The 24592-nt window shown below is 44.3% G+C and overlaps 1 protein-coding gene across 1 annotated transcript in view; it reads left to right on the top strand.

Moving 5' to 3' along the window:
- UPF3 (Smg-4/UPF3 family protein) overlaps window positions 1-24592 on the top strand; it is a 34929-nt gene that overhangs the window by 7803 nt on the left and 2534 nt on the right. The window contains exons 2-9 of the mRNA XM_087394357.1: window positions 6830-6936; window positions 7156-7251; window positions 7336-7443; window positions 7602-7687; window positions 9390-9503; window positions 9950-10196; window positions 11043-11212; window positions 11325-11922. Coding sequence (XP_087250483.1) covers window positions 6830-6936; window positions 7156-7251; window positions 7336-7443; window positions 7602-7687; window positions 9390-9503; window positions 9950-10196; window positions 11043-11212; window positions 11325-11922 — 1526 coding nt within the window. The remainder of the gene's footprint in view (window positions 1-6829; window positions 6937-7155; window positions 7252-7335; window positions 7444-7601; window positions 7688-9389; window positions 9504-9949; window positions 10197-11042; window positions 11213-11324; window positions 11923-24592) is intronic.

Here is a 24592-nt window from a genome sequence, read left to right as displayed (position 1 = left end):
TTTGTGTGACATCATCAATGATGTCAGGGAGATTCTCTCCACTGACATCATCTATGATGCAGATGTGTGCAAAAGACAAGGCAGCCCTTGCCTTACAAAAGGAGGCACCCATTGTACTTGTAATCCGTCACATCAACTGAGTACTGTTGCCTCCATATGTCTTTACCTTTCAGCTCCATCTTGCATCTTCATCATGCGATCATTCCCTATTCTCTCTCACTCCCACTACCATGGTTTCCTACATGGTATCAGGGCCACCATTTGGCCGACATTTACTGAGTGGGGGTCGTCGTTTTCTTTCAAATCTGCCTGTCCCTGCACATCCTCTTCAGTCCTGAACTGAGATGCCACATTTTCTGAAGGAAACGCCATTCTGGTATGCACAATCCGCCTCTTGTGCAGTCTACCTTGGAGGGAACTACATCTTGATGAAAACATTGCTACATCTTGCCCGACTCAGATATATGATATATGCCAGTCCTATTGCTTCCTGCCTGCTTTGAACGTGCTGCTTGCTGCTAATACATTATGTTTCTTTCCTTTGCGGTTTGTAGCCATTCTCCCCTCCTGCTATCAGTTCAGAAGATCCCATTTTTTTCTCTGAAACTGTACAGTCTCAGTTCTGGTCGCCACTAGAGGGACCATATCCATGCTCTGCAGAAGGTCAACATAATGCTGCTTACTGTCCCGTTTTTAAAGGCAAACAAATCTGCTGTAGAAATGGCTGCTTAGAATCAGGTGTCTGTCGTCTTTTTTCTGTCACGCTTCTGTAAATGAGAGCCATTCTATTCTTCTTTGCTGGTCGATGTTATCGCCCACGAATATTAGCTTCCATGATTACATAGCCACAACCAGAGGCTGCTTGATGTTACTGGTCACAGCACCGCCACCATGGTAGCCTAAGCAGGGCCTCTGTTTCAGGCCATGTCGCTGCCTGGAGCTGCAGCTGCTGAGTTATCCTGGTCAAACGTCGACTGAGCTGTGGGCCACCATTGGAGCTGCTATCGACCTCAGCTACTGCTGGGAGAAAAGTGCTGCCGTTGTTAGAAAATGAAATCCCACCAGAGCGTATCCTGCAGCGGAAGACTAATTGATGGGCCCAGGAATTACACGCGGAAGTGTTCCACTATGGAATCAAGCTTCATCAACATGTGTGTACTTTACAACCATTCATGTGAGTGCAAGCCAGCAAGTAGACTGTGCTCAAAGACAAATATAGAAGCAACATTTATATATTTCCGTTTGTCCACAAACTGGATACAATACCAAAAGGTTTTCCTACTATATGCCTGGCACCTCTAGATCTCTGAGCCGCATGCTCCACTGAGCATATGTAGACTCTCTGTCCAAAGGATCTCTTCCAGCCTAGGTGGGCTGCCACTGTAGCTCAGTCTGCAGCTTCTTCTGGGTCTTGTTCTCCTGAATGTAGGTCCAAGGCTGCCCCTTTGCTGCTCGTCTGCTGTCCTGAGGGCTGCTCCAAGTGTTGATGAATGGGCCCCAAGTGCCCCCTTTTATAGGCCCCAAGGGCCCCGCAAGTAGAGGACCCGGTAGGGGGATGGACCAACCCCCCCCCCCCCCCCCCCCTGGCTGACTTCTAGGTTTGTAGCAGCCAGCCCCTACCAGCACAAACAGGCCCTATAAAAGGGCAAGGGGCCTGCCCCCTTCAGCCCTTTTACCTGCCTCTTTAACCCACTTTGCTGCTGCACTAGTTCTACCTCCTACTAGGCCCTCTCCAGCCCCGTACAGCCTTGTACCCTGCTCCGTGCTCTCACTGATGTCAGTGCCACCTGTCCCGGGCCTACATCCTTGTGCAGTTCTTGCTCCAGCCAGTCTTTGATGGCCCCGTCCTTCTGCCCTCCATGGAGCCTCATAACTGCCTAATACCCTTCTTGGCCTGCTGTCCACATGGCAGTCCATTTCCTGTCCATGTGGCAGCCCCCTCTCTTTGTTTTTTTCTCTGGGTGTGTTGCCCACATGGCATCCAATCAGATGCCTATGTGGCAACCCTAACCCTAGGTCCACCTCCCTCTCCCTCACACTCTCCAAATGCCCCCGCTCTCCTCATTTGGGGGCTTACAAATGGGGAGGTGACCACTGTATGTCCAACACCGTCACTTCATCACTAAATGGAACTTTCTTAGTCTCGACGTTTTAGTTCAGATTTTGGGGATTTCTAAAATTTTAGGGCTTTCTTTTTTAATCAAAGTCTCGTCTTTTGTTCCTTAAGGTAGCATGAAAAACCCCAAAATTTGGGAAACCCTAATTGTTGAACATCAAATTTAGGGCATTTCTTGTAAGGGATTAGACGTCGACATCTGTTGTTAAGACCTTCTTGATATTTTATCTGTGCGATTTGGCAGCAATAGATACCACATTCCTAACTTGGCAAACTCAGATACAACTTATACTGATGCGAGAGGGATTATGGGAGACGACGAAGATCCGGGAGATAGTTCATCTGGCTGCAACGTGATGAAAAAGCCATTGCCCTAATTGGTCTAAATCTTGCAAACTCTTTTATGCATCACATTGCCTTCGAGTCCACAGCCAAACAAAATTTGGGAAACTCATATACAACTCATATTGATGTGAGAGGGAGTATGGGAGATGTCAAAGATCTGGGAGATTGTTTATCTGGCTGCAACGTGATGAAAAAGCCATTGCCCTGATTGGCCTAAGTCTTGCAAACTCTTTTATGCATCACATTGTGTTCGAGTCTACAGCCAAACAAATTTTGGAAGAAGATCCAAGACGTGACTCGTATGGGTGCAATTGATTACAATTTGATTATCTGAGTGTGCTGTGTCAATAATGGTTATGTGTCCGGGTAGTCCCCCAAATTGATTGTAGTAATCTGTGCGTACTTTATGTGCCTTGTTTTGTGTATGATCTTGTATACCAATTAGGAGCCAAGGGTGATGGTCTCAAGTGCCCATCAGAGCTGACTGAGGGGATTCCTGTGGCACAAGAGGTGCACACGATAAGGCTGTCTCGTTGCAGTATTGCGGGGGACAGGAGGATCATTTATCTCTTTGTGTGTTGGGTCTCACCATCTTCACTTCGAAGAGGGGATATGTCGGGTCTAGGTGTGTGACAGGGCTCTCGTCTAAGCTATAGTTGGAATGTTTGTGCAAGTGCTGTGTGAAAGGGGTTTGGGTTTGTTCTTTGCTAGTTTTAGGGGTCACTTAACCCTTGGGATACAACATCAATGATGTCAGGTCCATTGACATAATGTAGATGTAGGTGTATGGAAGATAAGGCAGCCCTTGCGTACAAAAGGATGCACCCATTGATGTGATCATTCCCTCTTCTCTCTTACTCCCTACCATGGTTTGCTACATATCAAACATAAACATGGTCACACCATTGTTAGCATATTTAACCTTACAGGAGCAATCACTAGGAAAAGTTCTTTTGTTACCTCTTTGACTTTGACCTTCATCCTTTGGGCTATGTCAGGAGGGCGTGATTTTTGGTGCATGCAGGTTGGCCTGCATGTGGGTAGAACCCTGGGAAAACAAGGGGTGTGGTCAAGGGTTGCTTGATGTGCTAGAACCCCTAGCATATGTGCCTTGGGGGCAAATGAAAGGTCTAGGGCCAAGAGGGGCCCAAAGAACCTTAGGATTTTTAAGTTGGTCATTGGTGGGATTTTAAAAAAGGCCCCACTAGAGGGGGCCTAGGGGCAAATGAAGGCCCTTGGGGGCAACCCAAGGCATGGGCTGCCACGTGGCAAGCCCATGCAACCCCTTTTGGAAAGGAAGGCCTTGGGCAAGAAATGGACGCGGAAAAGAATCGCGTGAAAGAGAGACCGCACAAATGCAAGTGCCTATAGAGAGGGTATACTTGTGGCCGTACGACGGTACGGAAGGGGAATGAATGCATTAAATGATGCTGGTACGGCAACGTACGGAGCACTGAGAGCTGTTGAGTATGGACTGTACGGACAGTCCGTATGGTATCCTTGATGGCAGGCTGTACGGGTATGTACGAACCGTACAGTATCATTGATGGCAAGCTGTGCGGGTATGTACAAACTGTACGAAGTCATTAATGGCGCTGTACGGGTACGCACAAAAACAGTACGGCCGATCAACGGCAAGCTGTACGGATCTGAGCGGCAGTTCTTGTAGGGGGAGTATGGAGGGTTCGGGCTGCTTAGCGACCATTGATTACAAAGTGCTGGCTTCATGGTTGTATGGGCTGTACGACGGCCACTCTTTTGCCCTTTGAATATGGGTTGTGGCTAAGTGGCTGCATATTTCAGCTTGACAGGGCATGCTTTGGGTCCAAGTGGGTGTGCAATTAGCTCATGAATGAGCTTGGTTGAGCTGTTGGTTGGTGGTTTCGTTGCACTTATCCAGGCCCGTGAGCATTGGGCTGGTTTGTGAAGAGACTTGCTTGGCAATGGATCACAATGAATGCTTGCAGAGATTGTTTGTCCTTCTGAGCACCGGGGGCAGCTCAGTTATGCTTTCACCCATTGTTTGGGTATTCCAGTGAGTCAGTGGACAATTGTGATTGTCTGGGGAGTGTGTGGCCTTGTGTGGGCTGCTAGTAAACGCTCTCGGGTTAGATGCAGGTGTTTGCACTGTGTATGGATGCCTATGGTCGCATGGGTGTGAGAGCAGAGCCCCGAAGGGCTCGTGCTTGTGATACTGATGCCTACCGAGAGAGGGATGAACACTGAATGCGAGTGAGTTGGTACCCATTGTGTATCCAATTTGCTGGCTTTGGCAAGTAACATGTTCCGTGTGGGAATATGTTTTTGGTTTCTCTAGGAGATGGGTCACATGCAGGTAGTGGTTGCTAGGCAGACGGCACATCTTTGGTACAGCCTCGTTGCTGAGTAGGCAGGGGTCGGGAATCCATGCTTTGAATGGGAAGTATCCCAGGAACCCTGAGAGGGATGGAACAGGTGTGACTGCCATAGTGTTTGCTGTGTTGTGATGCCAGTTCTCTTATGGGAAACAAGTTGTTCAATCAGGATATGTGCGACCCATAGGGTGAGAGACTATTGGTCATAGCAGTCCCGGTGAGAGGAAAAAGCTTTTGTATGCTTTCTTTTTCTGCTTTGAGCAGATAATTGGCTTTTTGGGCACTAGTGACAGCTATGGGGAACTGTGTGGCTAATTGTGGTCACTAGTGACAGTTCTGGGCTGTGTGCAAGCTTCTTGGATTAGGGATGGAGTCCTACTGCCAGGAGTGGTGAGAGCAGTGAACAGTAAAGGCTGTGCAGGTTATGTGGATGCCCAATGGGATGTGGAATTCCCCAGATGTAAGTTCCCATTGGGATTCCCCAGATGTAAGAAGGAATGTATCCTTTATGTAGCCTGGAATTCCGGCTCTCTCAATTAATTAAAGAAATACCGAAAGGGGCGCCAAGGTTTGGGGCCAATCTGTGTCTTTGTCTTGGTGCAGGGGAACTCTAGCTCCCAGTCTACTGGTAATGCTTTTGCTGAATTGTTAATGTAACAGTGTTGACTGGTTACTTGTTAGTTTACTGCCCTTTAATTTATTGAAGGCCAGTTTCAGCTGGTTCTCCTTTTTCTGATCTGCCGTCTTCTTATTGCAACCTCTTGCTTAATGTCTAGGCTTATCGCACTAGATGCACTCCTTTTTCTCACTCGTGCCATTTGAAGAGTCTCTGACCTTCTCTGAAGGTCCTTGTCATCATCGTTTTTCTTGGCCTTTCCCTTCGCGTTTGCCTTACCGTCGCCTGAAGCAACAAAGACTTTCTTGTCACCGACTTCTTGATACATCTTTTCCTGGGCTTCCTCTTGTAGTAACAACATTAACTCCTTGAATGTGTGTGGCGTTGCTGCTTGGTGGGTCTCATGCTTGGGACCAACCCTTCAAAGCTTTTAGGAGGCAGGATGAACGAGCATGGCTAATGGGTTTGTGTCCACTTACTGACCAATTGCTTGGTTGTCATTTTTTGTGAGGTAATCATTTTCTCTATCCTCACGGAGAAAAGTCTCAATGATCATGCACGGTCCCTCGGAATCCTTGTCCTGCCACTCTTCCATCTTCATTGGATCTGCAGGTTTCTAGAAGGTAGAAATTGCAAACTAAAAGATAGAACGGGGTTCCTCATCCCGCTGATTGATTATAGGGTTCGTGGCTTGTCTCTGCTCTTGTTTTTAAAAAACGAATGTGGCCTGCAGGAATTTGTGAGTGCTGACCATATGATAGGAATCTTGTACGTTCTAGTCACGACACCTGGCAGAATGTTTGGTTAACATTATGAGAGGACTCTTGTGAAGTCAAGTCAGCTTTCATGACATGACTTATTGGCACCTTCTCTCAAGAGAAGAATTATGTAAAAAAATCCATGCTTCATTGATCTTATAGGGCTTCTTTTATCAATGGAAAATTCAGTAGCTATTAAGAGAGCTGGCACTTCTCTAGCTTTTCTATCAATCTGACTTTGTGAAATTTCTTGGTGGCAGTGTGCAGTCAAGCAGTATAGGCTGACGAAATTCACTTTTGCACTCTTTATCTTTATATGTACAACACATGCTTGCTTAGCATGCCAAGGGGAAGGAACTGCATATTTAGGGTGAAATTCAAGAATAGGAAAGAAGGGTTTTCGATACTAAAAATTTACATTTTGTTCATGTTTTTTGTTATTGGTTGTCAAAGATTTATAGCCTTATTGATTATTTGATCCTCTTTTAGCGTAATTGGTGTATTGTGAATGATCTTTCTAAGCCCCTTGTACAGGAAAGGGGTTTTTTATTGCACTTGAAGCAAGTTAAGGTCAATTTAAGTCTCAATGTGGATTATTATTCATGTCAGGAAGTAAATTGTTGAATCCTTTCATTTTCAGCCTGAAGGGCACCACCTACGCTCGCGCATACATTGACTTCAAGCGACCTGAGGATGTTTTTGAGTTTTATGATGGGCTTGATGGTCATGTCTTTGTAAACGAAAAAGGTAATGGCTCTGGCGCTCACATTTTTGCAATGCTCATATTTAATTAAAGTCGTCTCTATTTTTGCATTTCTCTCATCTATGAACGGAATTTGAATCATTTAGGGCTAATCATGCAGGGACAGGACTCTACACTTGCATTTTGCCATACACAGTATTGCATAGAAGTGTTTTTTTTCCTGGGCATTTGGTTTCGTATATAAATGGATTTTGAATGTGCAGGGACACAGTATAGAGCTTTGGTTGAATATGCTCCATATCAACGAGTTCCAAAACTTTGGTCCAAGAAAGATGTACGAGAAGGGGGAATCTTAAAAGGTGTGTCAATTCGCATAATACTCTACCTGGACGGCTGACTTGTTGAGTTGGGGGAGTTTTTAATTGACATCTCTCACAGTGCAGATCCTGAATACCTGGAATTTCTTGAAGTGCTAGCCAAACCGGTTGAGTACTTACCGAGTGCTGAGGTGCAGCTTGAACGGAAGGAAGCTGAGAGGAATTCTAACTTAGGTAAGCCGTTTATCCCAATGTCTATATTGTGGGGCTATCCTTATGCTGATGGTGGTAATCACAATGTCTCTTTATCTTATTGCTATCCATATACTGATGGATGCCAAGTTTACTAGCAGTGCAGAAATCTTTAATCTCATGGTGGGAAGTTATTGCAGCTACAGTTGGAGCAAAGGAGGCTGTCATTGTGACACCACTTATGGAGTACGTGCGTCAGAAAAGGGCTTTGAAGTCTGCTCCTCAGGTCTTTTTCCTTTTCTGTGCTTTGTCAAGATAGCCAGATGGTTGTACGAAGTATCGGGATATTAGATTGCTTGCACCATGTTTTTCCCATTGTTTTACATGGAAGTTTGCAAAGGTAAGTTGAGGAACATGTGTAGCATATACTTGGCATTCATGTTGTGTACACGGGAAATGAATTTTTGTGAGATTAATGTGCTGCAAATAACTAGTTGGAATATGCGATGCAGCGTACCAGATTGTAAATATGCAATACAGTATCTCGTATTACAGCATGATCATTGTGCCATTTAGCTTTCCTTTGAAACCTTTGTGGCCCTGAAAAATTGCCATATTTTCATTTGTAAGATTGGCAGAATCATCGCTAATAAGATGTCAGAATGGCTACCAAGGATGCACTTTTTCTGGTGGCTGTACCACTGCGCATAACATAATAACACTAATTGGGGACCTATATGACGGTCTGCATGGCAAGCTTTTGGGCAAGGCCAAGCCTCAAACTGTGTCCAGTCGTGGATGCAGGCCTGAAGAACCATAGGATGGTGCTAATTATTCTGTAGTTATCCGATAGCGGCCCAGTCGGTATATGTTCTCAGTTGGCACAAACGTACCTACCATCTGATGTACTGCATGCACATAATTAGTGAGAGGAGGCGCTTCTCTGCTTTTAAATTTTTTTAACTTAGCAACTCACTACTTGTGAGGGATAGCGCTCTTCAAACAAGAGTGTTCTTGTGATAGCTGATTAGGAGCCATAACAAGTTTTCCATTATTAATAGACGGGATGTATCCTTCTCTTTTAAAATATGCAAGCATGCAGAAAAGTTATGACTAGCGTTCATCGCCCATGGGAGCAATATTTACTTCCAAATTAGGAAGAAGAGCAGTATGCACCAGGCACCTATCTCTCATCCTTTTCAGTCTTCGCCATCCTGTAAACTCCAAGCTGAGGAATAATGTTAGCGATCAAGGACATTCCTATGTGGCATTCCCTGCCTGCTTGATCTTTTTGCTTGAATTTTGTCTATCAATTTTATATCTTGAAATATGTTATGTTTCATTTGCTGCCTCACTATCATATCACCTTGATTATATTTCATGCAATTTTAAACGATCGGTAGAAAATATTGAATCTTACTTGTGATACCAATTCTGTTGCAGCCTGCCTCTGATACCAATTTCCATAAGGAAACCCCGTAAAATTCTAACCGTGACAGCCATACAATGGTTAACGTATGACACTTTGGAGGTACTAACATGCAACTACCTCCAACTCTATGCTTCCATTCAGAGCACCTTAAGCTTGGAACTCAGATGGCCTCTGGGATCTGTCCGTAGCCAGTACTTGTGGCATCACCATTACAAACCATCCATGAGACGTGCCTTGCCTGGATTGGACTATCCCCCAGCAGCACAAATAAATCTCATGTGCCTATCAAGTGCTTGGCTCTCCTTATACAGCTGTGGCTCGTGACCATACTAGCAGCATAATCTATACTTAGCAAGATACACTTACTTGGCAGGTTTTCCTATATTGGATGAGATGGTTTTATAATTTACAATTGCTTTTGCTCATTTTTTTTTTCTGGAATTCAAGATTGGATACAAGTAGCTCTTGCGTTGGAGTGGGACAACCAAACTTTGGTTTTAGCTAGGTGAATTTTGTGCAGTTGTTTCCTTAATGCATTTTTTTATAATGTATACAGAGATTGCTTGGGGCATCAGGGAAGCTGAACGCTCGGGGAGGAGGTTTACCTCAAGCAAATTCAAGCAACTTGTTATCTAAACGAGGTGCTGATAGATCAAGGGCAAATTCCATGGTAATGTTTGTGGCATTTTATGTTTCTCGAGCACTTTGTTAATAGTGTTGGAGGCGGCATGAATGAGCATGTGAAATGCTGCCTAAATTCTTTGCATATGACTTTATGTGAACGATCATTGCAATCGTGATACTCGTTTTTGTGCTATTATACTCTTTTGACCATCTAGTAGGCTTATTCTATATATCTCAATTGGAAGATAGTACTCTTCACACAAAATTGTTTTTCTTTTAAATTGCTTCATTTTCTGTTCTGCTCGTCATGATAACTGTCTCCATAGCTACGAAAGGTGAACAGTGTGTGCCCACACAGGTGTCCACGTGTACCCTGTTACTTTCATTCTCCTCGCTTCTTGAGTTTGTCAGCCTTTCCCTCTCTTTTCTTCTGCCTTGTATCTGGCTCTCCTACTTTGTGCAATGCTTAACTTTTGTGATTCCTTTTTGCAGTATGCTCCCAGTCAGGTGGCAATCAGAGTGAAAGAAAAGTCAACGTACGTTCCTCGCCGAGAAGAAAACCAACGTCGAGATCGAGAGTCATTTGCAGATAAAAAGAGAAGAGAATCACTTGAAGTGAAAGACAAGAAGCTTATACAAGAGATTGGTTTGCATAGAGTTATCTCGAGCAATCAAGATATAGATGTGCGAGAGGATTCTGCTGACATGGATGCAAAAGATTTTCCTGAAAGCACCCTAGGTAAGGCTAAAATTTAACAGCACTATGTGAAGAGATGCAAGGTTTTCCAAAGCTGCTGCATGTTCTCCTGTGTAAAATCTTGTTTTAATTGCATGTGCTGTCATAAGATGCTCCCAATCAGATTTACATTCTTAAATCATTTCTTTGCAAGCAATAAACAAGTAACCTTACCAAAGAAAGCCACTATGACTGCACGTTATAGTAAAGTGGTCCTGCTCATGTGGTAGTGTTTATGTTAATATATCTCCCGTAATGCACTTCCCAAGTTTTATGTTTGTCCTTAATATACTCTGATGTGTGTATCCTCTTGGATCTGTTCTGGATTTACAAAACTCTCTCTGTTCTGGATTAACAAAACTCTCTCTCTTTGAAAATTCCCCATCTGGTTTTGATCTTGAATCCCAAATACCCAAGTTTGAAATTGTTCTTTTCTTATCCTTCCTAAGGATCAGTTAGTAGTAAATGAAGAGTTCATGTGGGACTCGTTGGCATTGTGAACAAGATAAACATAGAGATTCAAGAAGATTGAGAAATTTTGTGATGCACTTGAGGCATTTCACTCAGAAAGCTCAAGAACATCATTGCTGTCAACAATTTGCCTGCAAAACATGAAGCCAGAGTTGTGGATTGGTTTTGTTGATCCTTTTTGGTTCTTTAACGGTCTTTCAAGTTGAAGTTTTAGTGGTGATTAACTCACACAAAAGCTGTACAATCTTCCCATGTCTTGTGGCAGATGCGCAGTGCACATGGACAAAGTGATTGCTGTTTCTGCAAATGTTAGGGCTGCTGTTTCTTTTACTGTAAGGCATGCACTATTGCAAGGCGTTGATCTGCAACATTTTGCAGGGGCAGGAGGATCTGTGGATATCAATGACCCAGATCCACACCTTCTTTCTGGAAAAGTTTCTTTGATTACTGGAGTAACAGCTGGTTTGGGAAAAGAAGGAAGTGACGGGCGAATTCTACCAAAAAGCAAAGTGCTATTAGTCAAGGAAAAAGAGAAGGAATCTTCCAATGTAGGGATGCTCATGCAAATCAGTTTCTGCATTTATAACAAATTGTTTCCTTCTGTAGGTGCTTGATGTACGGATAGTTTTACCGAGATGCTAATCAATTCTTCAGCTGCAGGGGACTGTTTATGGAAGCTCTGTATCAGCTAGTGATGGTGCAAAAGGGCCTTTTGCTTTAAGGCATCGCGGGACACCCTCAGCAAAAATATCTCCTGGATCATTGACAGCTCAGCAGAGTCTCACTTCAGCAGGTAGAGGTGGTTCTCTGGCTTCCAAACCAAACCAACGGCGTGATGGTGGAGGTCGACTTGGCAGGGTGGCAGCATTATCAAGGGACTCCCTGCTGCTTCAGCAGCATCGACCATCTGTCCAGCCACAATTACTGTCTGACGTACAATCTGACAAAGACAAGCATCTTCCAAGGCCCCAAATGTTAAGAGCCACTTCTAAAGAGCTCAAAGCTATCCCTGTGTCTGTATCTGCAGTTGGTGAATTTGAATCTCGTCTGCAGCAGAATAATCTTAGCTCTTCAGGATTCGCAGATGAGAGACATGAGGTTGTGTATGGGGATGAGATTGACAGACAAGATGGAGGACGTGTTAAGAACAAAGATAGGCCTGATCGTCCAGTTTGGACGGTGCGCCGGCATGGTGATGCTCCTACGACTTCAGATTCGATATCATCTCCTGCTGCTGCTAATTCCTTATCGGTACTAGGTGAGATTTTGAAAACAAGTGAACCTTGAAATACTAATCTCAAAATTGGTGCTGGTAAAAAATTGGGACATTTTATAAGAATGTGGGCATGACAACTTGTAGTAGCCATATCTGGTAATTTGTTTTCATGGAGCACTACCTGATTGGGCCTGTTGGTAAGTAGACATTAAACACGAAGTGATTAGGCTAAGCATGACATCAGACTTAAGAGCACAGGTTTTCAAGTAAAAGCATGAATGTAAATAGAGAATGGAGATTGCTTTATGCAAAGCTCCCTATTTTACTGAATGAAAGGCCTAGACACATGATGGAAGTGAATTAGGAAGTATTTGTTTCTGAATGATTATAATGCATTTTCAGACAGAAATTGGGCTATGCATCAGAATGTGTGCGCACGTGCACGCAACATATGAGACCCCTATGAGGGTGACAATGGGGCTTGACACTTACATGCATGCGCCATGGAGGCCTTGGCCTGCGTGCGGGTGCAGCCCTTGGATGAGTGTGGTGTCGTCCGCTATGGACGGCTACATGGAGGCTCATGATTGAGTCAAGGATGGGCTGTCATTAGAGCAGCAGATGGCCCACCATTAGGTGTGTCTCTCTTCAGCTATTCATGTGGCCAGGTTGTGAGGGACATGATAGCTAGTGCTATTTGTGAGAACTGGCTGCGGTGGCTATGAGGCCCTATCAAATTCGACTAGGGGAACTAGAGGTGTCTAGCTGAAACCAGCCTCAACAACGTAAAGGGTGGTAGGATCCACACAAATACAGCATATACAGTAAATAGACAAGCAAATTTGCAACACACCACAAATCATAGGGGAGCTAGAGCGCTCCTACTCAGAAACAAAGACACCAATTAGCCCCAAACGCTGGTGCCCCTTGCGGTATTTATTTAACATTCATTTGAAGCCAAGAGGCTGATTACAAAGGTCTCTGGGAAGCTGCTCCACAAGCAAACCAACGCCCTCAGATTTCCCGTCCAGCCCATCCTGTATTTCCCTGCTCGACTTCAAACAGTGAACGGCATCCAATCCCTAGGCAATCCTATATCCTCCTCCAACCAATGCATGCAACAGAGACCCCAATAGCATCCACTGTCTAAACCACTCTTGCAATCACACATCCAAGTGCCCAACCAGCCAAACACGGCTGAACAATTGCAAGACAAAGCCCTCAACAGCTGAACTCTGGTGCAATCAAACAACCAAACACTTCCCAGCGGGTTGCCATAGTCTATAGCCTCCCTGGCCATTGCTCAATAGCATAAATCAACCCTTCTTTGTAAGAAAAGAAACCCAAACGCAATAACTAGCCAGCAACCAACCTGAGAACGGCAAAAGCGGGCAAAGACAAACCTTCTTCTACCTGGAATCCACAGAAGAAAGGTCACCTTGGCTAGAAAACCAAGATCCTGCGGAGATAAGCTGATTCTGCCCTGGCACAGCCCCAACAACAGCCTAGAAGCGAACACCCACACTTGGAAAGTTGCCAAAGTCAGCTAGCACAGCCCGGAAGCCACCAGAATCAAATCACAATCCTCTTGGACAGCTTGGAAAATGAATCGCAATTTTCCTGCACAGCCTGGACAGCCTGGGCAGCCTAGAAAAGAAATCGCAATTTCCTTGCACAGCCTAGAAACTCTTGAAAAGAAATCGCAATCCCTGTAGAAGCCCAGAAATAGCTGGAAACAGTACCAGAACAAGATGTAGTGACCTGGCACAGATAGGAAGACTTGGAAACTGGATTGCAATTTACAACAGACACCCCTGGCAGAAATCACAATCTGCTACAGTCCCTGGATCTGGTGCGTTTTCCTCTGGCAGGTCCTGGATGTGCTGGTACAGGCCTTGACTGGTGACGTTTTCCTCTGGCAGGCTCTTGAAGCTCTTGGGAATCTGCGATTTTTACTCTAGCAGCTCTTGAGGAGCATTTTATTTTCAGGTGCCCAGTGTACTACGAGATCCGAGGTCGCTACCACTGCCTCTTCAGAGACAGCTCCGGGCTCCTTTCCAGATTCCTCGCCTACCCAGATCAGCGATGCCTCGCGGCCTTCATTCACGAGGTGGTCCAACACAAAGAGTACTTACTTAGGCGACGGGGCTTGGCCACATCATCAAACACCTCTCAGAGCAGGATCTCAGAGTTCTTCCCATCGAGTGACATTGATCGTCCAGTCTCTACCCGTAGACGTGACAGAGACCCCGACCCGACGATCGCAGCACGACACATGAGACATCGAGGGGACACACATCACTCTGGGGGACCTCCCATCATTGTTTAGGCTCGGGATACGTCCCACGGGAGTCACGGTGGCTCTGGTCTTGCGTTGAGCCTTGTCCAGGAGATCGAGACGTACAACATCCCTTAACGAGCACCAGCGTCCCATCACCGGCTATGCACCAGCTAGGGCGACATGACATACGAAAGATTCGGCTCCGCTCCAGTCCTTTTCTTTTCATTGTTACATCCATATGTATTTGATTTGATTATGTATGATCAGACTTAGAATTCAGCATGGGTGATGATGCTCGTTTCAGTAGCTTCATCCTTATTGTGATTTGTATTAGGTTTTCTTTCAGTCTCATAGACCCATCGGTCTTCCGAAGACTCTAATAAAATTTCTTTCTTTCTTTCTTTCTTTCTTGGCAGGGTTTGGCAGGTCACAACTGATGATCTGGCTCCTTTTGAAATTGATTTGGCCAACTGAACTCAAAATAAGAGCATTGGGTCCTTTTGTAGGTCTGTGCTAAAAATAGCAGTTTTTAATTGCACCGCTCTTTCCCCCCCCTGTTGCACACTTTGGCCCTAGGAATTAATTGCCTAGTAACTGAGCTATTTCCAAGGGCCTACTAGGAATTTTAATTCCCCAAGTCCCGTCCCATGGCTGGACCCTCGTGCCTCAGAGGCTTCAAGGCAGTCACGCGCAAATTATGGGAGTCGCAAATCAAAAGTCCCATAATTTCACGTCCTCGTGACAGACCCCCCTCTTGAAAGAAGGCAAACGTCCTCGATTGCCTGCAAAAGAAAACCAAGTGGAAACACTACAATGTTTGTTAGGTAAAAGGCAAGCAAACATTCCACATACATGCATACGTGCACTCACAAACAATATGCTCCCCACGATGTCCGATCCACCTCACGTATGGCCATCCCTAAGGACCCATTGCCAGTGGTACATCATGAGCGTATGTAAACACTTAATGCATGCACATAGATACTCATACTGTACTTTCAAGAGAGTTCATGCATGCTTTACCCACCTATGGCCATCTCTTCAGACCCACACTAGTGGTATATCATGAACATCCGAAGTACCTGAGATATCAAATCCAAATTTGAGTGGACAGCTAACCAAGCCGCCAACAGATCACCAACAATGCATATACAATTTGTAGAGCTGCAGGTAACAAATACGTGTAGCATTGCAAACCAAGCGACTAGTACACCCACTGTGACTAGTACACCACGTACATCGTGGCCAACGATGCACGACATAAACCACTTCCAGGAATTGCGCATCGGGAACCAAGGTCAATCCATTCTCTTTTTGTCGAAACCACATGACAAAAAAGAGCATTCCCATCTTGTCGAATCCTCATGACAAGAATAACATGCATATTTTCCCGAAACCTCATGGCAAAAATAGCATTCTTATTTTTTGTTGAAACCTCATGACAAAAATAGCAATCTCATTTTGTTAAAACCTCATGACAAAAGAGCATCCAAAAGTAGCAGGGAAAACACCATCTTGCAAACTGTATACATAATCTAGAATCGGATGCCAAAAAGAGTGGCAGACTTTGCCATACAAAATTCTTTTTACAAGTCCCTGTATACCGTGCCATACAAAACTAGCCGTAAATAACCCGTTGTGTAATTAGGAACTCTTGCCCTTTGGAACATTCCGTGGCTTATCCATGTAACTAGTCGGCTCCTTCCTCTTATGGTTGGGACAATCTCTAGACCGATGTCCCTCCTCTTTGCAAATAACACATTTTTAAGCTTCATATAAAGCGCGTCGTTCCTCTGGAGACAAACGATTATATTCATTCTTTTGGCAATTAGCTTTTCTATCGGACTTATCCCCGCGATTCTTAGATTCATGCCTTTGTCCACCTTTGAACCCAGAAGTCCTCCCTTGCATCAAAGCATATGCCGTACTAGTATTCTCGATAAGCTGAGACATATTGGAGACTTGAGTCTTTGTGCAGCAGTCTCTCAACTCCTTAGGCAGCCCACAAGAATATTTCTCAACTTGCTCAGTGAAAGGAACAAGCCGGTAGGAGCTAACGGGCAACAAAGCCGCCCAAAACTTGCTGTTATACTCCTCTAAATTGCGGCAATTAATGGAATTCAGCTCATGCCAAGCAGTCATGATATCTACTTCAAAAGTCGTGGTAAGCCACGCAGCTAAAAACACTTGCTTGAAACCTACCCACGTGTTTGGTGCAGTGTTTTGCATAAGCATCGTGGTCCACCACTGAAGTGCATTCCCCTTTAGAAAACTAGCAGCCCGGCGTATCTTAGATGACTCTGTGAAATTCCCTCCCGTGTAAGCTGCATCGAACTGTTGCAAAAAGGTCAAGGCCTTGAGTTTGTCCTGCACCCCACTAAACGTTTCAAATTTCACGGCTGCACCTGCCTCTTTAAAGTCCTTCAACTTCCCCTGAGGTGCCAAATTTTCATAAACAGGTGCCTGGGCAAACGGGACAGCAGCACTCACTCTATCCCCCACACTACCAGATTAGGAAAAGCTGTACTATTCAGACTAGCACCCGAATTTTGTATATTTCCCAAAGTAAGGTTACCTGTTGCTGCTTTAGGCATACCTGTTTGCATCCTTGGGGCTGCTTCAACATTTGCATACATCATGTTCTCTCCCGTGGGCTGTAAATTAGGCTGAAACGCAACTGTTTGACTAGCAGGCATACCCAAAAAACCATGGACTGAAAATTATTACCTTGAGACGGCCGTGTTGGACTGCTGCTGACCATAAGGGATCTGAGAGGGCTGATCCTGAAAAGTGACATGGGGTCGCTTGTTAGATCCATCATCCCGATCCCCATCATCAGGCTTGTTCGGTTGCCAATATGAGTTCATTATCTTCTGGAAGCGAGGATCCTGTGTGAACTGCGTGAAAAGTGACATGGGGTCGCTTGTTAGATCCATCATCCCGATCCCCATCATCAGGCTTTGTTCGGTCGCCAATATGAGTCATCATCTTCTGGAAGCGAGGATCCTATGTGAACTGCGTGAAAGCACTCACAAAGCTCTACATCTGTGCCTTGAATAGCTCCATATCCTCTGCATCTGTCCGATCATCTTGATGCTCTGCAATATATTGGGTCTCCTCTCCTGTACCCTGGTCCCCTCCAAGAGACTGAGACATCTGCTCCTCCTCAGTAAGGCTCACGGAGCTCTCCCTGTGTGACATATTTACTGAATAGTATGCTGTCTTCTTCACCGGACTTGCACCAAGCCAACCACAGGCTCCCCTCTTGAAGAAGTTAGGTGGATCTCGGCAATAATCACAGGGGAGCTAGAGCGCTCCTACTCAGAAATAAAGACACCGATTGACCCCAAACGCTGGTGCCCCTTGCAGTATTTATTTAACATTCATTTGAAACCAAGAGGATGATTACAAAGGTCTTTGGGAAGCTGCTCCACAGGCAAACCAACGCCCTCAGATTTCCCGTCCAGCCCACCCTGTAATTCCCTACTCAACTTCAAACGGTGAACGACATCCAATCCCTAGGCAATCCTGTATCCTCCTCCAACCAAAGAGACCAATAGCATCCACTGTCTGAAGCACTCCTGCAATCGCACATCCAAGTGCCCAACCAGCCAAACACAGCTGAACAACTGCAAGACAAAGCCCTCAACAGCTGAACTCTGGTGCAATCAAACAACCAAACACTTCCCAGTGGGTTGCCACAGTCTATAGCCTCCCTGGCCACTGCCCAACAGCTTAAATCAACCCTTCTTCGCGAGGAAAGAAACCCAAACGCAATAACTAGCCAGCAACCAACCTGGGAACGGTAAAAGCTGGCAAAGACACGCCCTCTTCTACCTGGAATCCACAGAAGAAAGGTCACCCTGGCTAGAAAACCAAGATCCTGCCCTGGCACAGCCCCAACAACAGCCTAGAAGCGAACACCCACACGTGGAAAGTTGCCAAAGTCAGCTAGCATAGCCTGGAAGCCACCAGAATCAAGTCGCAATCCTCCTGGAAAGCCTGGAAAGCTTGGAAAATGAATTGCAATTTTCCTGCACAGCTTGGACAGCTGAGAAAAGAAATCACATTGTCCTTGCACAGCTTGGAACAGCTTGGAAACTCCTGAAAAGAAATCGCAATCCCTGTAGAAGCTCGAAAACAGCTGGAAACAGTACCAGAACAGGACGCAATCACCTGGCATAGCCCGGAAGACCTGGAAATTGGATCGCAATTTGCTGCAAACACCCCTGGCAGAAATCACAATCTGCTACAGGCCCTGGATTTGGTGCATTTTCCTCTGGCAGGTCTTGGATGTGCTGGTACAGGCCCTGGCTGGTGACATTTTCCTTTGGTAGGCTCCTGAGGCTCTTGGGAATCTGTGGTTTTTGCTCTAGCAGCTCCTGGCAGGCTCTGGCAGGTCACAACTGATGATCTGGCTCCTTCTGAAACTGATTTGGCCAACTGAACTCAAAATAAGAGCACTGGGCCCCTTTGTAGTCGTGTGCTAAAAATAGCAGTTTTTAATTGCACCCCTCTTTTGGCCCCCCTGTTGCACACTTTGGCCCTAGGAATTAATTGCCTAGTAATTGAGCACACGTTCACTATTTCCAAGGGCCCACTAGGAATTTTAATTCCCCAGGACCCTCGCGCCCCAGAGGCTCAAGGCAGTCACGCGCAAATTACGGGAGTCGCAAATCAACAGTCCCATAATTTCACGTCCTCGTGACACTAGCACACCCCCTAAATATTTCATGAAAATTGCTGAAACAGGCATACTATGAGAAAGAAAGAAAGAAAGAAAGAAAGAAAGTTTATTAAAAGTCTTCGAAAGGCCAAAGGGTCTATGAGACCGAAAGAACGTGATACAATAAGCCAAATAGGTGGAGCCTCTAAGCGGGCACTTGCACCCAAGACGAATTCAACTTAATCATAGAAACCCTGACATAGAAATGTCCGAGCACATGGGAGGATGGAAACTGTGCTGTTGTGTTCCATTAAGTATCTTGTGGTCTCGGGGTGAATCTTCCGCTGTGTTGGAGAGTTGGCCTTAGCCAAGCAACCTCTCTCTACTTTCTAACAATTGGGCATTTGCACTGTTGTGTCTTGTTGGCATTGCATATTTTGGGGCTTTTGCAGGTTTCAAACAAATTTGGGGCTTTTGCCGATTTCATAGACAAACAAGCAGACAAAGAAATCTGCTTTTTGCAGATACACAAGTTGACATTTGTAAGAAAGTGTAGAAATTCGCTTTGCAGGTTCCTTTGCAGACTTTTTGTGGCTTAAGCTACCTTTGCAGCTTTTTGAGTCTAGCGTAGTCTCAAGGCAATTTTAAAGATATCTAGAATCAGCGTTTATCATATTTTTGGGGCACATTGCAAAGCATTTTTTGAACTTTTGTTTTTAGAATAATGGGTCAGCAAGGGGGAGATGCATTTGGGGTTTTGGTAAGTTGGATGGAACCAACTACTCCTTGTGGTAGAAAATCTGTTGGTTGCAAACAATTTATGGGGATGAGCTTTGTTCTATAGATATTGCACCTGGCACACTTGTTAGAAGTGGACAATAAGATGTTGGACAGCAAATTGCATGACCTTCAGCTTCCACACAAGATTAGAGGAGGTGGGATTCACCGAATGCTGGAGCACTAGCTGTGATCTCCATGTTAGTCAAGAGATCCACTCACATCCATTCATGCAAAAACTTCGTAGCGTGCATGGAAGATTCTTGAGACCATGTATCAAGCCAAGAATGAGGCAAGTGTTGCTTTTCTCAAGAGGGAGCTTGAGAATTCGGAGATGCACAGAGGTGAAAGGGTGGTGGATCTTCTTATAAATATTTAGGATCTTTGGGAGCATCACCTAAAGATTGACGAAGTCTTTCCTGAGAAGGAATTGTTCGTAGGACTCGGTCATCATTGCCAAAGACCTACCTGAGTTTCCACATTTCGATTACTTTGTCTTTTAGAGCTAATGCTCAGCCCATTAAGTTTGAGGAGTTCATGAGCTTGTTATCAAGCAGGGCAAAGGCAGACATTCAAGCCCTTTTTAGTCAAAGGCTGCTTTAGAACAGCAATCAAATAAAGCGAAGGTTGATGTGGCTTTGCAGGGCCTGGTAGTAGGCCAGGTACAAGCAGGTCCATGTTGCAACCTGTGAGTTGTGGGCTATTTTATGGACCAGGTCGGCCTGGTTAAGGTGTTGGCTACCTATACAAGGAGCCATAGGTGGCCTAGATCATAGCCAGTTTATTTGCCCTCAGCTCTCAGATTTGCACAGCCTTCTCTAGATTCATCTCCCAAACATGTATGTGAGGATGCATTTTGGGCAAATCATCGCAATGCTTTGCAGAAGGATGGAAGTTGACAGGAAATTACAGCTCATTCACAGCGATGTGTGGTCCCATGAGGACACCATCACTTGGAAAGCACCTTTATTTTGTGACCTTCATTGATGATTACTCCAGATTTGCTTGGGTGTATCCTTTAAAAGTAAAATGTGAGGTATTTATGTGTTCTCAGTATTTGTTGTAAGGGTTGAAAATGAAATATGTTGCAAAGTGCACACCCTCTGTACAGATTGAGGGGAGAAATATATGTGTGATTCTTTTAAGGCATACATGGATGTGTACAATGCCATACACACCTCTGCAAAATGGTGTTTCTGGTTGGTCTCTGATGGAGATCGTGAAAGAAAAGGCTCTGCCACACAACTTTTGGTTGTGCGTTACATATGTTTTGAACAGATCCCCCAAGAGCTTTAGAGACCATCATGCCTTTGAGTCATAGTATAAGAGGAAACCCAAAGTAGACTACTCTAGGGTGTTTTGATACTTAGCCTATACACATTTGCGTGCCTCAACAGATGACAGGAAAATTGGATGATAAAGCTATCAAGTGCATTTCACTAGTGGGACAAGGGATGGTTTTAGAAGTTTTGGGGATGCACATTTTGTGGATGCTACTTGGATTAGCAACGTATGTGATGAAAGTGAACCTGACAGCTTTGAGGTTGCTCAAGACAGGTGTTGGAAATATTAAGGCCATGGTCAATGCTAGGTTAGTAATAAGGTTAGGGGAACTTTTTCCCTCATTGAGGTACATCCCCCCCCCCCCCCCCCAACACACACACACAAAAAGAAAAGAAAAGTTCTTCATTTCAGCTCCTGTACGGTTGTGCACCTCACTTCCATTTCTCACAGATTGTTATTAGAGCAAATTGCCTCTTGCTCCCTCGTGCTTCCCCTGCCCTTTGGGAAGCACTTCTGTCTCGAAAACCCTTAAGAAACTCTGTGTGGGAACACATTTTCACATTTGGAGAGCTCTTGGAGCTGCTCTACATCAGGCCAACCCTGATTTTGTGAAAACTGTCTTCAGTTTTACTGTTTTTTGCTGCTGCATGCCTGTTTTTCAGCTCCTCCAGTTGTTTTTAGCAGTTGTGATTGTTGCACGGTTGCCATACAACAGCTGTACGGCTGTCTATGGCCCTGTCCTATAGTGTTGCCACCTGCTGCAGTCATTTCCAGTTGTTGCAGATCCATGCGACATATTTCTGCAGGTCATTTTACTGATTTCGAGCTGCTGCAGCTGTTTCTGGCGAGGGCGACCTGTTTAGAAATGTTTGCAGACCTGTTTTTATGGTCTCGGATCTGTTCCAGACCAGTTTTTAGGGTTTCGAATTTGTTTTTAAGGGTTTCAAAATGCTGCCTCCTGTTTTGAAGTTCCTGCAGCAGCATACTTTAATCTGGAAAGTAACATTTGCTGCTGTCTTGAAGAGTTTCGACCTGTTTTCGAGGAGAGTACATCTGTTTTTTGGGATGCTTTACAGGTTGCAACTTTCCTGCTCAGTTTCGCCTCATTTCTGCTTGCATTTGGACTATCTTTTGCTTTCAAAAATTCAGGGCTTTTTGTCTCCATTGATTTTTAGTTGCACGTACAAGTCAGATATCAGCCAGCTTGTGCAAACTTTGGCCAAGCATTTGCTTGTGGAGCAGTGAATTTTGTTGGTGCAGTTTAATTCACAGCAAGTTAATTTTTCAGAGGTCGTATATTTGTGCATTTGTTTGTGATGGCTCAAAATTTTGGAGTTGTGTTTGGAGTCCTCGCTCAAGAGGATAAGTTGGATGGCACCAAGTATTCTCTTTGGAGATTTATGATTAAGAATCTTTTGGTTTCAAGGGGACTTAGGGATTTTGTGACACGTGATGAAGCCCGTCTTGGAACTAGTAGCCGGTCAAAGGTGCTAGCTGTGGTGGGCAGTAGCTTGGGCCAAGAACATGCTCAACCACTTGAAGAAGAAATCGAGATGGAAGGGTGAGACGAACGCTCCTTGATTTTGAGGAAACCTTTGCTCCCACATCACACATCACTACCATTTGGTGTGCCATTGCCATTGCATCTTATGGGCATTAGGAGGTTCATCAACTTGAGATTAAGATTGCTTTTCTTCATGGTGATTTACCTGAGGAAGTCCGTCAGCCAACCTTCTGGTTTTGAGGTTGAGGGGTCTGGAAGTAAGGTATGCCGTCTGGCTGTGTATAAGATTGAGGCAGGCAACGATGCCACGAGTCAAAAATGAAGCAAACGAGTCCAAGCAAAACTCAACATGTAGGGGTTGAGTCGCAGTTTTTGTTTCATGCTTGGTGCTCAAACTACAGTTGCTAGTTCGAGTTATGAGGCTGAGTATAGGGCATCCTTTATGGCTACTGTGGAGTGTGTCTGGCTTTGTAAACTACTAGCAGTTCTTGATGTTTACTAGACCAATAGCCAAAGTGCTTGGGCCATTAAGCATAATCCTGTCTTTCATGCACGTTCCAAGCACATCAAGGCTCACTATGAGTTTTCGACTTGGTACCTTCTGAAGTGATTTTTCTCTCCCTGTTACTATCATAGGTTGCTTTCTAGGTGGTAATCCAAGAAAAATAATGGAAAAAGTATGCACAATATTAGATATGAAGTCTTTTATCTATGGTGTATCGATAGGCCTTAGGCATGTTTAGAATGATTGAACATAAGCTGAAAACAAAAAGCAGGGAGCTGAATAGCCGGTTGTTCTTTTAGTTTCAAAAGAAAGTTTGATTGAGTATGCATGTGCTTTCTAAGTTAGGAATGTAATTTTGCATCTTTGTAGGAAGCGGTACATAAGTGTAAGGGGTTCATTTAGTTTTTTTGTTTTAAATAATTTATTCATTCCTACATACGATGCACAAAACTATGTACCTACCAAGATTCATATGGCACTGCTGTGATTGTTTCATGAACCCATACCAAATCATGTAGAAAAGATATATAGAAGAAGAGAGAGATAACTTCTGTGATTACTGTATGTGTGATACAACTCTGCCTCTTTATACTTAGAAGCGATAGGTGGGGTTTGTATCAAATGAGCTTGTCTAGGTGGTGGATTTTGGGACACGGTAGTTGTTCTCCTCTTTGATTAGGGCAGTTCCCCATAGTGTAATCATTATCTAGACATTTAGAGTAGAGCTCATGGCTCTGTGGTTTCAATGGACTTACTGGTTTGAATTTTGAAGGACCTTAAGAAGTTTTTTTTGAAGAACTACTTTCTTTTATAAAAAGGTAGAGGCCTTTGGAACTTTAGAAATAGAAGCAAATGACTATTCTATATACCCTTTTAGTTGCCCTTAAAATCATCCTAGATCTAGGCATAGCAGATAGCCTCTTCTAGAGTTTTTCTAGAGTTTCAGGATGATCATCCCTCTTCATGTCCATTAATTTTGCAATGCATAACTTCTACATCTAGCCAAAACAAATGGCTTCTATATCTACTTTTGGCATGAACTCTCTCCTTTTTCCTCACAAATGGACGTGGAAGTAGCAATTCGAATCATCTTCAAAGTCCAGAGTTGGACGCAAGTTATTACGAATGTCTAGCCAGAACAAAGTGCATTCTTTCTTATCATTCTTTTTTGCATTTTCTCGAGTTATTTCTATAAACTTCCACTCGCTTGTCTTCTTTTAATCGTGGAATAAATTTTGAATCTTATGGTATTTTGTAATTATCTCAAGCTTAAGGAGAATCTCTTGATAATTAGCTGTATAGTGGTAAGAAGCTTATCCCAAGCTTCCCATGCCTTTCATGTTTCATTTTCAAGAAGCAACTCTTTCCGATAAGCATTGTTTGAATGCTTCCCATGACTTGGGGATGCTGCCACTTCTTTGGGATTCATGTCTTACTCGTACGATTTACTGCCCAAAGAAAGAAATATTATTTTTTGCTTATCATTCTTTTTTGCATTTTCTCTAGTTATTTCTATAAACTTCCACTCGCTTGTCTTCTTTTAATCGTGCAATAAATTTTTGAATCGTATGGTATTTTGCAATTTTCTCAAGCTTAAGGAGAATCTCTTGATAATTAGCTATATAGTGGTAAGAAGCTTATCCCAAGCTTCCCATGCCTTTCATGTTTCATTTTCAAGAAGCAACTCTTTCCGAT

This window comes from Dipteris shenzhenensis, chromosome 23 (genome assembly GCF_047967505.1).
Source record: "Dipteris shenzhenensis isolate YYH24624 ecotype China chromosome 23, Dip_SZ_1.0, whole genome shotgun sequence".
In the NCBI taxonomy this organism is placed as follows: domain Eukaryota; kingdom Viridiplantae; phylum Streptophyta; class Polypodiopsida; order Gleicheniales; family Dipteridaceae; genus Dipteris; species Dipteris shenzhenensis.
This window is presented reverse-complemented; position numbering and strand designations above follow the sequence as displayed.